The following is a 16,539-nucleotide window of genomic DNA, read 5'->3' as shown; positions in this document are numbered from 1 at the left end:
ATAAAATGTGGCAAAGATTGTGATGTTTTTTAATTGAAACCATTGTTGAATGCAGAGACTATATAAAGAGCCAAATGAGATGTGAAACTTGAAAAGATTCAGAAAAGATTTACAAGGATGTTGCCAGGGTTGGAGGATTTGAGCTATAGGGAGAGACTGAACCGGCTGGGGCTGTTTTCCCTCGAGTTTTGGAGGCTGAGAGGTGACCTTATGGAGGTTTACAAAATTATGAGGGGCATGGATAGGATAAATAGGCAAAGTCTTTTCCCTGGGGTTGGGGAGTCCAGAACTAGAGGGCATAGGTTTAGGGTGAGAGGGGAAAATATAAAAGAGATCTAAAGGGCAACGTTTTCACACTGAGGGTGGTACGTGTATGGAATGAGCTGCCAGAGGAATTGGTGGAAGGTGGTACAATTGCAACATTTAAGAGGCATTTGGAATGGTATATGAATAGGAAGGGTTTTGAGGGATATGGGCTGGGTGCTGGCAGGTGGGACTAGATTGGGTTGGGATATCTGGTCGGCATGGACAGGTTGGATCGAAGGGTCTGTTTCCATGCTGTACATCTCTATGACTCTAAGTATGTTGAACTTAATTTGAACACCATAGTGGGTTAATGACAGAAAAAAGTCAGTGGGAGCAAGGTGGAGAATTAAAATGACATACGACCTGGAATTTTGGAGGCATGCATCCAGACTGAACAGAGTGGTTCACAATTTGGTTATCAAGTGCATGTTTGGTCTTCCCAGTTTAACGGCGATCACATTGTGACTAGATAGTACAATATTAATCCTCCACCTCTCTCTGAATGCAGAAGTAAGGAGGAGGGAGCTAGCTATCGTTGTCTTTTTGGCTTTAAAAACAATTGGTTCAAAAGAATTTTCATTAAATCTCATGAAGTGGAATTGCTACAACAACAGCACTTTGGTTTTGCATTAATAGGATGTGATCTAGTGTCTGTGAATTCTTACTGACTGATTTCTTAATTTTAGCATTGTAACAGAACATAGAAAAGTCACCAGGCGGGAGGTTAGAAGTTTAGAATGACTGTTCTCTTGGATATAGCTATTTGCATGTATCCTGTACATGGCTTGGATATGGCTAAGATACTAAGTATTGTAATAACCAAAGACCTTTGCCAGGTTCATCATTTTTATGATTCTGTATGGTGCTGTTCAGTGGATGAGGAATTAGACCCTGAAAATCAGAACTGAAATTTTCCAGTATTCTGAATATATTAAAAATGTAGCAGGAATTACTTGCCTTTTGGTGTTCTGTATTAATTCTGTTAAAAATTACACCGTTATGCGTAAATACCATTACTCTTCTTCTTGTATCTGGTGTCCTATCACATTCTGGCCTGGAGTTTTCTGTAAGAAAGAAAAATATAGCTATAATTAAAATGTAAGTGAGGCAGCAATATCTTGTGGTCCCACATGCAGTTAAACATGGTAATCAGGAAGTTGTGATGCTTGACCTGAAGTGGTAGTGTAATAGTATATCTCTGTGCAACTGGAATGATGAAAAGTTGCTTTAATTAAGTGATAGATACTCACTAAACTCAACCAGAACACGTTTGCCCTTCTCCATTTGGAGCACTTTTCTGACTCAGGTGATGAACCAAGATGCTGCTGAAAGCTTGATTTGCTGTCACTGAAATTGCAAGTTCTATTGTCAACAACCTGGAATAGATTTTGTAACTTCCTTTTAGTTTTTAACTTTTAGCAATTCCTCTTAATGTCACTTAATCCTTTATAATTCAGGAAATAATTACAGCTGTCTACATGAACTATTTGGGATATTGTCAGTGTGACTGAGATAAGATTGAACCTGCTTGTCAGATTCATGTGTCCCTGACCTGATTGGTAGGAGTGACCATGCATGGTCTTTGTGGAGTCTGTGTATCATTTTCAAAATGAAGTTACGCTCCATTGTATTGAAGGCACTACTGCCATGCAAAAGGGATAGGTTCTGAAAAGATCTCATAGCTCACGGTTGGGCATAAGTTGCTGTGTTCCAAGAGCAGCAGCAGAATTATATTCCACTACAGTCTGTAACCAGCATTCCCTCCAGTTCATGGCTGCATGGTTTTCTGAGACCCACGTGCGGCAGCGACTTGTGGAACTGGAAGGCAGTGTTGTGAAAAGCATGCAGAGGAAGCAGCAAATTATAAACAGGCTTAAAAAAAATCATGACCAATGTAATCAAATAAAAGCTCTGTAATACTGCCACATCCAGTTGTGAATGGTGTTGGATACTTATGCAACTGATGAGAGGAAGGGGCAACCGCATGAACAGCACCTCCAGTGCTAAATGATAGTGGAGTCCAGAACATTTATACAAAAAAAACTGAAGTGTTGTATGTAAATGATCCATCTTGACTTCTTTCTGAGACTTTGCCATCATGGAAATCAGACTTCAACAAATTCAATTTACTTCATGTGATATTGAGAAATGGCTGAGTGCACAAAATGCAGTAAATGCTATGGCCCAGAAAGCATTCTCGTTATAACACTGAAGACTTGTGCTCCTGAACTAGCTGTGCCTCAGATAAGCTGCCTTGTACAGCTGTAACATTGAATCTTCCAGATAAAGTGAAGAAAATGGCTGGACACGACCTGCGCACAAAAAGTAGGACCAGTTCAATCTGTCAATTATTGCCTCACCAATCTACTCTAAATCGTCAGCAAAGTGATGGAAGAAATAATGGATTGTGCTTTTGAGGGGCACTTTCTCACCAGTAGGCTGCTTACTGTACTGTTTGGTTTCCGCTTGGTGACTAGACTCCAGAATTAATTTGCAGCTTTGGCCTGAACTTCAGCAAGAGGTGCTATATTCCAGAGAAAAGAATGACACTGCTTAACATTAAGTCAGCAACATTTGCCTAAGTATGGCATCAAGGAATCTGAACAGAATTGAAGTTGGTGGGAATTACAAAAGAACTAAGGTAAAAACAATGACTGCAGATGCTGGAAACCAGATTCTGGATCAGTGGTGCTGGAAGAGCACAGCAATTCAGGCAGCATCCGAGGACAGGCAAAATCGATGTTTCGGGCAAAAGCCCTTCATCAGGAATAAAGCTTTATTCCTGATGAAGGGCTTTTGCCCGAAACGTCGATTTTGCCTGTCCTCTGATGCTGCCTGAATTGCTGTGCTCTTCCAGCACCACCGATCCAGAATTACAAAAGAACTGTCCACTGATGAGGATCACACTTAGCAGTCCATTTCAACAACATCCAGGCCACATTGATGTTTCTGCTGATGAGGGAAATAACATTCATGCCATACAAATGCCAGGTGATGAGTGCCTCCAACAAAACAGAGTCAACTACCTCACCTTGAAATAAATTGACATTATCATTACTAAATAACACACTTTAAATATTCTGGGGGTTGCCAATGATCAGAAATTTAACATGGCCAGGAGCACAAATAATATGGTTAAACAAGCATGCCAAAAGCTACACATTCTGCAGTTGGTCATTCTTTTCACCTCAATCCCCCATCCCACCCCAAATACATCTGCAAACCAGCAATTCAGAATGTCTGCCACCTTACTGAATGTGAGAAGTTCCAAAATGAAACGGGATACAATTTGGATGAGTCAGTCTGCTTTGCAGGCACCCTATCCACAACCTTAAACTTTTACTCAATGTGCTTCTGATGCACTATATATTATTTACAAGATGCACTGTAGTAACTTGGAAAGACTTCAACAGCCCCTTCTAAACATGTGACAAATACAACATAGAAAGAGAAAGGTGGCATAGGAACACTAACATTTGCAAGTTCCCCTCCAAGTCAGACACCATCCTAACTTGAAAACATATCATTGTTCCTTTTTCATCGAGTTACCTTCCTGGACCTCCTTCACCACATAGAATAAAGACAATCTGCATAGAGACCATTTTAATGTTCAGACTATAGAAAATGGAAACTGCCCTTTTACTTTCTGTTGTCTTTGACAATGTTACTCAAGTGCCACTGTTGTCTTCTTACAGGGATAACAGTGTGTCCTTTGATTGAGTTTAGATGAAGGCTATAGTTTACAGTATTATATGAACCAGAAACATCATGTTGAATCAGTTTGAATGAATAGCCTAACTCACCGACAGGCACCGATTGGGGCTAAATTCTGTCAGTGCAACACAGATGTTAAAGTACACAAGAGTGTGATTACCAGATAATTAATTAATGATGATAGTGTAATCACTTCTAATTAATTCAGGCTTAACTGTTTTGGACGCAACATTCCTGGAAGTTCTATATATAAAGAGTGTCAGGTAAGTAAAGTTCAACCTCCTTTTATTAGTTTGCTGTCTGCTTAATCATGGACCCGACAATTTCACTCTTATTGCCATTGGGACTAAGGTCAGCTTCCTAGCAGCAACCCAGCTGTGGTGTTAGCAATCTGCTTGTTACAGAACCATATGTGAATATTAATGATTAGTGGGTGAGGATTCAGGCTCTATTTCAAATTTCTGCTGAAGTGATTTCCCTGTTTTATCTGAAACCATTGTGTTGCTTTTTTTTAACATGATGTTTGTACTGAGCTCCATTGGATTTGGTGTGAACTTTCAGATGATTAAATGCTGTTCTGCATCTGTATTAAAGGTTTACAACACCTTAGTGAAGAATTTTCTAACATTTCTTATGGTAGGAGAGGGGCTGGAAATGATCAACAAAGGGGAAGTCATTCTTAGATCCTCTCACAAGTATCAGCAAAGAGAAAGTTGGAAAGATGGCTTGGAGATTTTTAAGCCAGTCTGGTCGACTCAAGCTGTCTGACTATATTTCTCTGAATGAGTTCTATTCACAGAGTTAAAGACCAAGTAAAAACCCAAGGCTGAGGCATGCCCTCATAATTCAAGTTCAACAAATGGCAGTAAAACCTCGCTGGGTAATATTTGGATCATTTTCAATTTTTGTATCACAAATCAATCTCTCCTGAAGCTGATATAGGTGATCACACCTGCAATAAATAAATCAGTATCTCTTCCACTGTCCATCATTAATGGACCTTTACAAGGAAGAAGAAAGTCTTTGTCTCCTCTAGAGTGTGACAGTCCCTTTCATATATTACATCAGAAATCAGCATATGGAGGAAAGAACCAACATTTACACTGAAGAACTTACAGTTTCTGATGAGTCTAATTTACTTGCTTTCTGTGTATACTGTATGACAACACAGGAACAGAAAATAAATCGCAGTTATTAATTTGAAATGAATTTACTGTTCTATTTTAAGGAAGTGTCAATCAATCCGACGTGTTCAAAAGATTTAGTTTTATATTGACCTTTCTAACACTGGCTGTGCCAACATGAGTGCAAAGCTAATCCTGGGTCATAATATCATTTTGCTTCAGTAATGTGCGATCAGGTTTGCGCTCTGTGAAAGACGGTAGAAGAATTGTGTTTCTCTGGAACCTAGATATTATGAATTCAGTAGTAGTTACACTAGTGGGCCCAGCATAATTGAGCTAGGTTTTTCTTTTCAACCGAGCCTTTCAAAAGTACATTGTCGATTAGAGCAGAGATTATTCATTTAGTATTTAGCCAGAGACAGCTGAATAATCTGCATATAGCCGTGGATGGCTTTCTCACCCCCCTTTATATTTCATATTACTTGTACCTAAAAATTAATGTAGCATCACTCAATATGCAGTTAAGAAAGAACAAAGAATTACAATGTAATAGGCAGTGTTCTGCAGCGTTAAATTTCTAATTACGTGCAGGGCAGTTTTTAAAGAAAAGGATAAAGGAAGGAAAATGCATAAATTTGTACAATGAGCACTGGGGATTGGGAGTAGATTGAGGACAGTTTTGAAGTGAGACTGTCGAGTGAAACGGATTCGCGAAATAGCCTGGTTTTCCTATCACGGCATATTTAATCTGCTGTCTGATTGCTATTTAAATTAAGACCCTAATTGTCATGATAAATTATTTCTTCAATGAATTTTCATGCAAGCAAGAACAAACTCCTTGATATGTATTGCTTTTAAAAAAATTGATGTATCCCCTTTGCTGTTTGATTCAATAAGCTAGTTCACAATACTTTGAAACTAAGAAAATGTCTGTGAATATGTAGGGTTGGATGTAGAACTTCTTTTCATTCTCTAGTCCATGTCTTGCTTTCTTTAATATACAGTCAGTACAACTCTAGAGCAGTGCATACTGTACTGATAACTAAGAGTAAAAAGGCGGTTTCCCTTGTATGGGTTCACCATCCAGGCTAGATGCGCCCTGAATTTTCAACACATCCGTAGAAAACTGTTTCATTTTGTACCAAGGCTCAGCTTTATATCCGTAGTCAAACGCAGAGTGCCTGCAGAGTAAGTTTGAGCACAACACCTTGAGGGCCCTTGTCTTGCATCTTTCAAAGCCAATGTGCTGTTGACCCTGGTTTACAGCAGATCCATTGGAAACTTTTTTTTTGAAGACTCCATTTCTTGAATTTAAGTTGTTGTGAGTTGGGCTTTTCTCCTCTCCACTCCTTCAAACATTTAAATTTTCAGCTGATGGAAGAGAGCTCTGCCCCTTCTCCCAGGCAGTGCACATTTGCATTCTGCATGAGAAATCTTAAAAGTTCTGACCAGTTATAAGTAGTATAAACCAGGTTCTGCCGAGCTGGCATCTTAACTGCACCTCAAAGTCTTTGATTGCTAACTGTTAGAAAAATATGCTGTGGCAAGTGAGTATCAGATAATTCTGACAGGCTGCCATTTTTCTTTACTGCATGATGTACCTATTCCTATATGATGTTGCGGAAGATGATAATTTGGACCTAGAATTGCAGAGCACATTCAAGGGACTGAATGGCCTATGCCTGTCCTATTTTAGTGGTTCTGAAAGTGTAGTCCATGGATTGGTCCAAAGTGTAAGTCATTAGCTTGGAATGGAAAGCCACCTATGGAAACAGGCCAAAACTGATATCTTCCTAATTGTTTGACCTCACAAAATCTGACTGGCACCACATCCATGCGCAGGTTGTTTTAAACGTGAGCAACATCAGTGTAGTTTTGTAAGACAGATTTGTGTTACTTTGGTTTTTATTTGGTTATTCATGATGTAAAATGTGTGTTAGTTTCTCAGAAAAAAGATCATTGTAGTGATTTTTAACATATTAGTATTCCAAATAAGTGTTATCTTGTATATTAATACTTACTAAATTAAAACCATTTTCAGGCATGAATAGTTTTTGTGATATTTAGTTTTAAAACGTATGAATTATACCAAGTGGGAAAAACAACAAAATATTTGTCATTTCAATAAGTTTCTCTTGATACTGATGAGTTTCCGGTGTGACAAATGGGTGAGGTGGAATTAGTAGGTGATTTATGAGGTGTTTTGCCCCAATTAAGTAGTTCATGTTTCAGAAGTTGAAGTAAACCACAGACTTTTGTGGTTATCTAACACTTCAACTTTTGTATGTTATAATTATGAGCTTAGTCTTAGGCATCATGGACGTTTTGCAGTAATGGTATTTTAAACTTCTATGTTACCAGACTCTCATGCCCTCCCTCTGTCTTTGCTGCATTTAAAGAAAAACTTTTAATTATGTTGCATGTTTCACAACCATAGAATATGACAAAGCACTTTAGCACCAATGGAATGTAGTCACTATTCTGCCCAAGGTCCTGCAAACAGAAATGTAATACTGACTGAATAACATGACTTGGTGATGTTGTTTGAGGAATTAGTATTGCCCACATACTGGGCATTCTTCCTGCTCATTCTTATGTAGTTAGTGTTGTAGTACATTATCCAAAAGATGGCACCTCAAACAATGCTGTCCTCCTTCAGTGCTGCACAGGTGATATTAGCTGATCACCACTTTATTCTTCAGAAATTTGTCAAGTACCTTTTTCACTTGTTTGACAAAGTTTTCATCCTATGAGGAAAATTAATGCTTCTAGAGATTCAATTGCATGTACAGGTCATTCTACCATAATGCACATTTCTTTAAAGTGAATTTGCTATAACATGATTGATGAATTGGGGACACCTTCTCAAACGCAGACTTTTAAAACGTGTTGGCTGTAATGCGATTACATTTCCAACAGTTTAAACACCGTTTCTAAAGTGCGATTTTTCTAAAACACTGGGTTGCACAAGAACACAACCATCGCATGATAGAAGAACCAGCTGTACTCACATTGTGCATGAGTGTTTCCTGGTTATATATAGTTTCATTATTTTAAGCATTTTATCTACTTGAACTTTCAGTGTCTTGTCAGAGCCCTTTAAGTTTACATCTCTCCAAGAAGTGCAAATTTGGATCATCAAGTGATCACCTGTTCCCACATGCAGCCTGAGACCTTCATGGTTTGGTTGGCTCAGTCATTAAACATAAACAAGTGAAGCAGTGAGAGAAAACGTTTTGTTGTAATTTCATGTTAGGAATAAGATGTGGAAAGGAACTTGGGGAGAGAGACTTTTCAGGAGAATCTTTTGTTCCTATTTTTCAATGTAATACTCTATAACTGGTAAATCATCAGGAAGAGTGGTTCAGTTTACTGTAACAAAACTTTTATTATACCCTGGCAAAAGGTAAACATTTGCTGTGATATGCATGTGTTAAACAGAATCCTAATTTTATGATCAATATATCTTGTCGTTTTAAAATAAAAATACTCTATTGGTGTATTGTTGAAATGCATAATGGTGCTGCTTCTGCCATCAGCTGCCTGCAAATGATGAGGCACAGTCTCTCATTGATTTTACTCAGGAAAGGGAGCGTCTACATAAATTAAGCCTTCCTGCTGTGTTTAGGCACTGTTTTAAAATGGTTATTTATTTATTTTTGGTGTCTAGACATGAGAGAGTCTTAAACCATCTTTGACTTGCAATACATTAAACTGGGCAGCAGTGTATTACTAACTGTATGGCTTAATTGAGTTTCCTTGTTCAACTACTCCAGCTCTCTCTAATTTAGCAGTCGAAAGAATGTGCTATTACTGATGTATACTGACAATTTGCTGTCATTTAACTTTTGTTCTAGAACGTTTATTTTTATCTTATATATTAAACAGCAATGAATGCCACATTTCCGACTTTTTTTTTCTTTTACTGTGTTGATGGAATTCTTTTTGGCTCAGTGTGTTTTAGGGGTTGACAGGCCTTGTGTTAGGCTATGTTATACTGAGTCATAAGAAAATAACTTGGTATTGTGCAAAATCTGTATTCTCTAGATGTTGCAAAATATTTTACAACTTTTTTAATGCAGTCTTTGTTGAGCCATTCTAATATATGTAGGCAAGCTTGCGTAAATGGCAAATCAGATAAATGGCAAATTGTGCTAGTTTAGAGAGAATTGATAGCCAGGGTATCAGGAGAACTCCTTGCTGTCTTGAACCTCCCTGGAACCTCCTTCAGCCATATGAGGAACCAAATAGGATAGCCAGCCAGAATACAGCACCTCCAAGAAAGGTTTTGCAGTGACTGTATTTCAATGGCTGAAGCACTTTTCGGAGGAGAAAGTACATGGAGCAGGATTTGATTCATAGAAGGTTTTCAGAGGAGCTGAGTGTGGTTGTTGAAGTTTATTAACTGTGCTATCAGCATGAAAGATGTGAAATGAAACTATATTTGAATAGAGTAAATTAATATATAATGGATTGTAAAATAGAAAACATGCCTGCTTGCCTGTTTGCTGAGTATACTTTTTACTCTGTAATGCCTTGCTGCATCGTACTGATAGATCAAAAATACATTCATCCATAGAGTTAACATTAATGTTGCAGAAACCCTCATGTAGAAATCCTCACTGGTAGTGAAAAGGATGATATAATCTAGCCATGTATAATAATGTTTAATAGTGAGGCAAAGAGTAGAAAAGTAGTCAGATAATTTCCTTGACTGTGATCATTATAGTGTATTGAGGGTTGATGGTGGAATGCTTTCAAGTTAGACTCTGACTGAACTGGTAAATTGTACTGGCCCCCCCTTTTCAGACTGGCTGAATCTAATGCTGTTCATCCACACCTGTTCAAAGTTGGTATTGCTTCCTTACATTAAGGTTCAGTTCAAAGTTTGATAGATTTGTTTTTTTTACACTTCACGTTTGTTTCAAATTAATTTCTCCTAAAGACTTAATTCATTGTTAAATTATATGAGAGCTTTGGAAGTTTTTAATGGAAGGACATTGATAGTAAAACTTTGTTCTTGCTTGTTTTCTAGCACGAATAGGGAAAAACAAGAGAAAGAAGGCCTCAGAGGATGGCCAGGTATGTCCGCTATGCAATGAGACGCTGTCTGGAACTGTGGAGGAGATGAGTAGACATGTGGAAGCTTGTCTGGACAAGGTAGTTGATGGGCATGTTGGAGCACCAACAAGTCTTTTTTTTCCCTTTTACTTGCATCTTTTCAGAAGCATGGTTTAGGGTGTTGATATATTTCTGTGGTTCCAGCTGCCCAACATCCCTTCCCTACAGAATGTTCACCAGGATCACAGTCCTCCTCTTAATTGTAATGTCCCCAGTAACCTTTCCCAGTACTCTCATACCTGACAAATATCATCCCAATGATGCCATACCTGATTAACTCAATTCTCCTTCAAGGCCATACTTAGACCAATGACATATGCTGCTTCATTCTACATCACTTTGTACAATTGGCACACCATTTGCAGATCCTTCTGTCTCTTCTTTCCACTTCTACTCTTGCATCTTATCTTTTATGACCCACTTTTTTGCTTCCTCCCTTCCCTACCTAGAGTATGGACTTCACTAGTCAGAACTCACAATGAAAAATATGTTTTCGTCATTTCCAACCACTTTTACTGGAAAGATGTGGCTAGTAGTTCATTATCCATTTCAGATACTCATTTCAAATGCTGCCAGAATCCAAACACCTATTCACTTTCTCTCAAATAGAACAGTTTGATTTTCAGTCTTCTTAGGCATGCTTGCTAATTGCTCCTGCACAATGTGACCCTGTAACTCATTGTTCTCAACTTATGGAAAACCCTTCCCTGTATAGCCAAAAGCATATTGCTACCAGTGTCACACATTAGCAATATCTGCTCGGCATTTTCACAGTCCCAGCACGCCAATCCTTCAGAACATCCAAACTGCAACACTCTTTTACTTGTCTTTAACCCCACCAGAGTCCCATTAGACTCCAAGACTCCTCTCTTTGCGACACTGTATCACAAGACATCCCTCACCAATACTTATGCATTATCTCATACCGTTCTCAACATGGAACAGCTTCCCAAACAACTTCTCGCGTCTACTGGGTTTCAAGATAAGGTAAGACATAAAATTGAGCAGATAACTAAACAGGTGAATGTTAGTAGGAGGTCAGGCAGCATCAAAGGAAGGAGAATCGACGTTTCGGGCATAAGCCCTTCTTCAGGAAGGGCTTATGCCCGAAAAGTCGATTCTCCTGTTCCTTTGATGCTGCCTGACCTGCTGCGCTTTTCCAGCAACACATTTTTAAGCTCTGATCTCCAGCATCTGCAGTCCTCACTTTCTCCTAGGTGAATGTTAGTAGTAATGAATTTCACTTATTTACAGTTTCCATGAAAATGTGCACATGATTGAACCACCAAAAACTTCCGTGAAGCATAATTAAATAAAAATGCTTTCCCTATCTGATCACCCTAAATGTAGGGCTTCTGCTTGAAATGTCGATTCTCCTGCTTCTCAGATGTTGCCTGACCAGCTGTGCTTTTCCAGCACCACATTCTTCGATTCTGATCTCCAGCATCTGCAGTCCTCCCTTTCTCCGCTTTGATACCTTTGCATTGCATAAAACAGCATACCTCTGAATCAGTGTCAGCAATGACATTAGCTCTGTTAGTACTATGATATGTTTCCATATTTGAATTTTTTTTAGTCCATCATGATGCCACAAGTTAATGCAAATTTCTATGCCACACTTAGATGAATGTTTAAAGAAACACTGACAGTCATTTTCAATGTGTCAAATCACTCTGCCAAGAACAAAACATATCCAAATCAAAATCTTACTCAAACTTAATTGACACTGCCACAAACAAAGGCAAGGTACTTAGCTCAAACTTGAGTAGCAATTAATGCTTGATGGAATTCACTCCAATTTTAATTATCATCAGTTGGCCTTTATATCCTTAAAGGAACACACACCCTCACTTCAGCTGCGAAATGATTTTTTTAATATACTGTCACGATTTCTGTTATTAAAAAAAGTGTGCATCCTGTGATATACTCTGCATGGTGAGATTAGGCCTGGTCTGCAGTTTGTTCCGTTTTGCTACTATTTCCAGAGCACTCAAAAGTCTTATATTTATGGCTTTCAAGGGACTGCTTTATTATATTTTAACTCCTTGCATGCTATCCTGTTATTCAACAAAGAATCCAAAATATGACCAATGCGCAATTCTGGGATGTGTACAACTTCTAAGGATTCTGCTTTTCCAAAATTGATGTAGAGGAATTGAAACAAACATTTTCTTAAAGTAAGGATGGAACACAGTACAAATACCTTTAAAATGGCTTGTGAACCCTGGCTAATCTTTTCCTGTCTGATTTTTGCCAGTCTTCATTTGGATAATACTTCTTGGCATCAGACCTGAACCTGAGCAGATACTCCACCAAGGTGGTAATCGGGATCAGGCGTGTAGTGACAAAAGGTTGCAGTGAAACTTGTGAGAATGATGTCCTGGAGTGAGCAGGTCGAAGCAGTTTAAAGGCATTTTTTGTCTACAGTCAAGAAAGCAATCTGAAAGAGAGACCTGACACTTCATTGTAAACCTTGGAGGAGTACATCTGTTCCTGCTGAAATATAAGGATACCTAAAACTGTTTTTATCTAATTGCTGATCATCGATCTGCCACCTGGTCTGACAGATAATCTGTGACTGCTGTCATTTGCAGGCCTCCAACTAATATGACTGTTGGATATGAACCAGTTAACATAATCAAGAAACTGATTTGCGCATTTAAGCAGGATCCTACTCACTGCAGGTGGCTTTTCCACTGGCTCAGAATAACAGATTGATTTTGGGACATGGCAAGATAGTTATTTAGAAGGGGTAAATGTTTGGACTTACTTTAATTACCATCCAGTTTCTGCCAGACAGCAAATTTAAAATCCGATCCAAGTCTTTGCTTGCTCAGGTTTTGCACTGCGTGGCTTTTGGATTTTTTTTTAGCCTTGTGATTCAAGATTCAGTTTTTTTAGATGTAATGTACACTTAGACATACATAGCAAAATGTAAGACAGGAAAAGTCCAGCCTGTTCACCTAGCCAGATGTTTTGATGGCTTATGCATCATGATACAAATGCTTCCTACCTATCTGGAGCCATGTTGTCTCCATGTGGACAAAAAACCTAAAACCTGGGCAATCACAATTCCATGGTTAAAAATCTGGAAAATCTTTCTCTGACCCTTTTGGTCCTGACTTATACTGGACATTATCTGATGTTTCTGTGGTATGTTGTGCAGTCTGAAACAGTTCCTAGATCTTTTGAAGATTACCACATCGGGGCTGCCAAACTGATCCACAGATCTACTATTCACTGAGAAAAGAAGTGCGACCTGCCAGTGAACTTAGTTTTCCTCTTCTGTAACTTGAAAGCCTATTATTAATCATCTCACTAGTTCCTGTTGAGGATCTTGTGAGTTAGCTACTCAAATTCCTTCTGAAAAAGGAAGGCTAGGTAGGCTAGGACTTCTTCCTCTGAAGCGTAGAAGATTGAGAGGTGACCGGATAGAAATTTATAAAACAATGAGCAGTACAGATACACTTAATGGTAGTTGTCTTTTCACCAGGATGGGGGATTTCAAGACTCGGGGACACATTTTTAAGGTGAAAGGAGAGAGATTTAAAAAAGACATATGAGGCAAATTTTTTTCACACAGGTGATTCACGTGTGAAATGAGCTCTCTAAGAAAGTCATGGATGTGGGTACAATTAATTTAAAAGACATTTGGATAGATACATGGAGGTGAAAGGTTTGGAGCGATTTGGGCCAAGAGTAGACAGGTAGGATTAGTTTAGTTTGGGATTATGTTTGGCATGGACAGGCTGGACTGTTTCTGTGCTGTATGACTCTCAGTTGAGGTGCACTATGTTTGCTGCATTTCCTTCATTCACTAACATAGTAACCTGTTCAAAATATTATGTCATTATAAGATGTAACTTTTCCAGTAGCACTATTGAGTGTTTCTGAAGATGCCTTCTCTATTGGTAGCACTGCTGCCTCACAGTGCCAGGAACCCGTGTTCAATTCCAGCCTTGGGTGACTATCCATGTGGACTTTGCACATTCTCCCTGTGTCTGTGTGGGTTTCCTCCCACAGTCCAAAGATGAAAGTTCAGTGGATTGGCCATGCTAATTCCCCTTAGTGTCTAGGAATGTGCAGGCTAGGTGGATTAGTCAAGGGAAATGCGGGGTTACATGGATAGTCGGGGGTGGGGGTTGCTCTTCAGTGGGTCGCTGCAGATTTGATGAGCCGAATAGCCTCTTTCTCCACTGTAGGGATTCTATAATTCATAGTCCAGTAGCCATATTTCTTGTGGTATTTTCAGATTCTTACCTGTTCTTGAAGGCAAAGTATTGGATCTTTAGTTACCTGTTGGCTCTGCCTTTTCAACCTTTTATCAGCCTTTCAGTCTGAGCAACAAGTCCTAGTGGAACGTGGTTCACATGTTATCCATGTTTAAAAATTCTTTAGTAAATGTCAGCTGAACTGGCTTGTTGATCTCTTGAAGTTTCCTTATTCTCTGTCCTGAACTTTGTAATATGATCAATCTTATAATTGACAAGACTGTGCAGAATAAACTGATGCAAAGTATTAATTTAAAATCTCTGCTGTTCCCTCAGCTTCCTTTTTGTGTTATTGTTGATAAAAAGATACCTCTTAAATTTGGAGCAAGAAACTGAAGTTCTAGTTATGCTTGTATAGGTAACTAATTATTTGAAGGTAACAAGATGCAACAGGCATTGAATTGCACAGCAAAATGTCATATTTATGACGTTTGTAAATTTCTAGACAACAAAATAATTCTTATTTTTATTGGAATCTCCCCCATTATTCATAATTTTACTTGTCAGAAATTGGCTTAGAATGATGTCAGAGTTTCGCCCTTTCCCTTTTACAGTATATCTATTCATATCTGGATACCGCTCCTCTACTGTACCTCAGACATCAAGTGAAATTAGATGCTAATTACTTTGACACATTAAAATAAATTAAAGATGTAGGTCTTTCTGCTGTAATGTGAATTTGTTGTAACACAATTGACGAATTGGAGGTGCTGTTTCTAAAGTGCAAATATTTAAAACGTGCGTTGGCTGTAACGTGATTACATCGCCAACACCTTTAAGTGCTCTTTCTAAATTGTAATTTTTCTATAATGCAGCATTGTACAATAATCCAACAATCGTTTTATAGAAGAACTGCCTGTAGATGGTTTTAAGGAATGCAAATTTGTAGCTAAAGGCTTAACTTAAAAAGGATTTTGCTTCCCTATTACTCATGCTGGAGGAAAGTAACCTGTACCTGGGTTCTTGCCAGTGCTATTCAGTAACAGTCTCTGTGAATTCAATATTTAGTTCACTTAACATGTAAAAATATGCTATTAATTAAAAGTATCCTGAAATCGCATAAGGATGTATCCATCCACAATTACTATAAGGAAAGCTATAAATATTTTACATATTTTAAACCAACTTCTGCTCTATTGGATCATTTGTAAGATATTAATCTTTCCAAATTGCATATTATTTGAATCTATCTACTAAAATCAGGTATAGTAGTTGTTTTTCTTGGCATGGATTTACAACTAATTTAGCATCATTAGCTTTAATTTGGAGTGTTACTTTAGGAATTACCTCAAATTTCAGTGAATGTGCATTTTGTATGCAGTCGTTGGTTAACTCCTTCCCACTTCTAATTGAAATGCTTCTTTTTCAAAAGAAGTACTAGGAAATGTAAACAGAATACAGACCTGACATAAAATGGACTTTCGGATTTCTAATGTATTTTGTTACTGCTAAGAGTTTAAGTCTGTAGTTGAACTTTCAACAGGAGTTGGGGTGAAAGCAAAATTCAGAACATTGTTTTTGGGGGAAAGACAGTTCAGTAATTTTCCACTTTAAAACTGGGACATGTTGCTTCTTTTCTGGAATGTTGCACTCACTCGGTATTAGAATACAGGTCATTCTGCTGTAACGTGCGTTTCATCAACACAAACTTGCTGTAACGCGTTTGACAAATTGGGGACATTGTATCAATAGCGTGCACTTTTAAAACATGTATTGTCTGTAACACCATTACATTGTGGAGAAAGTGAGGACTCAAAGCCCTCCGCTTCTTTCTTTCCCGCCGTACCGACCAGTACCCTTCCACTGAAGGACTCAAAGCCCTCCGCTTCTTTCTTTCCCGCCGTACTGACCAGTACCCTTCCACTGACACCCTCCTTCGACTGACTGAACTGGTCCTCACCCTGAACAACTTCTCTTTCCAATCCTCCCACTTCCTCCAAACGAAAGGAGTAGCCATGGGCACCCGCATAGGCCCAAGCTATGCCTGCCTCTTCGGAGGATAT

General features: G+C 38.5%; 1 protein-coding gene across 1 annotated transcript in view; it reads left to right on the top strand.

Moving 5' to 3' along the window:
* LOC122554717 (E3 ubiquitin-protein ligase RNF220-like) overlaps positions 1 to 16,539 on the top strand; it is a 125,106-nt gene that overhangs the window by 9,141 nt on the left and 99,426 nt on the right. Inside the window, exon 2 of the mRNA XM_043700094.1 lies at positions 10,180 to 10,226. Within this exon, the coding sequence (XP_043556029.1) occupies positions 10,180 to 10,226 (47 nt within the window). The remainder of the gene's footprint in view (positions 1 to 10,179; positions 10,227 to 16,539) is intronic.

This window comes from Chiloscyllium plagiosum, chromosome 11 (genome assembly GCF_004010195.1).
Source record: "Chiloscyllium plagiosum isolate BGI_BamShark_2017 chromosome 11, ASM401019v2, whole genome shotgun sequence".
In the NCBI taxonomy this organism is placed as follows: domain Eukaryota; kingdom Metazoa; phylum Chordata; class Chondrichthyes; order Orectolobiformes; family Hemiscylliidae; genus Chiloscyllium; species Chiloscyllium plagiosum.
The sequence above is the reverse complement of the archived record's forward strand: the minus strand, read 5'-3'. Positions and strand labels throughout refer to the sequence as shown.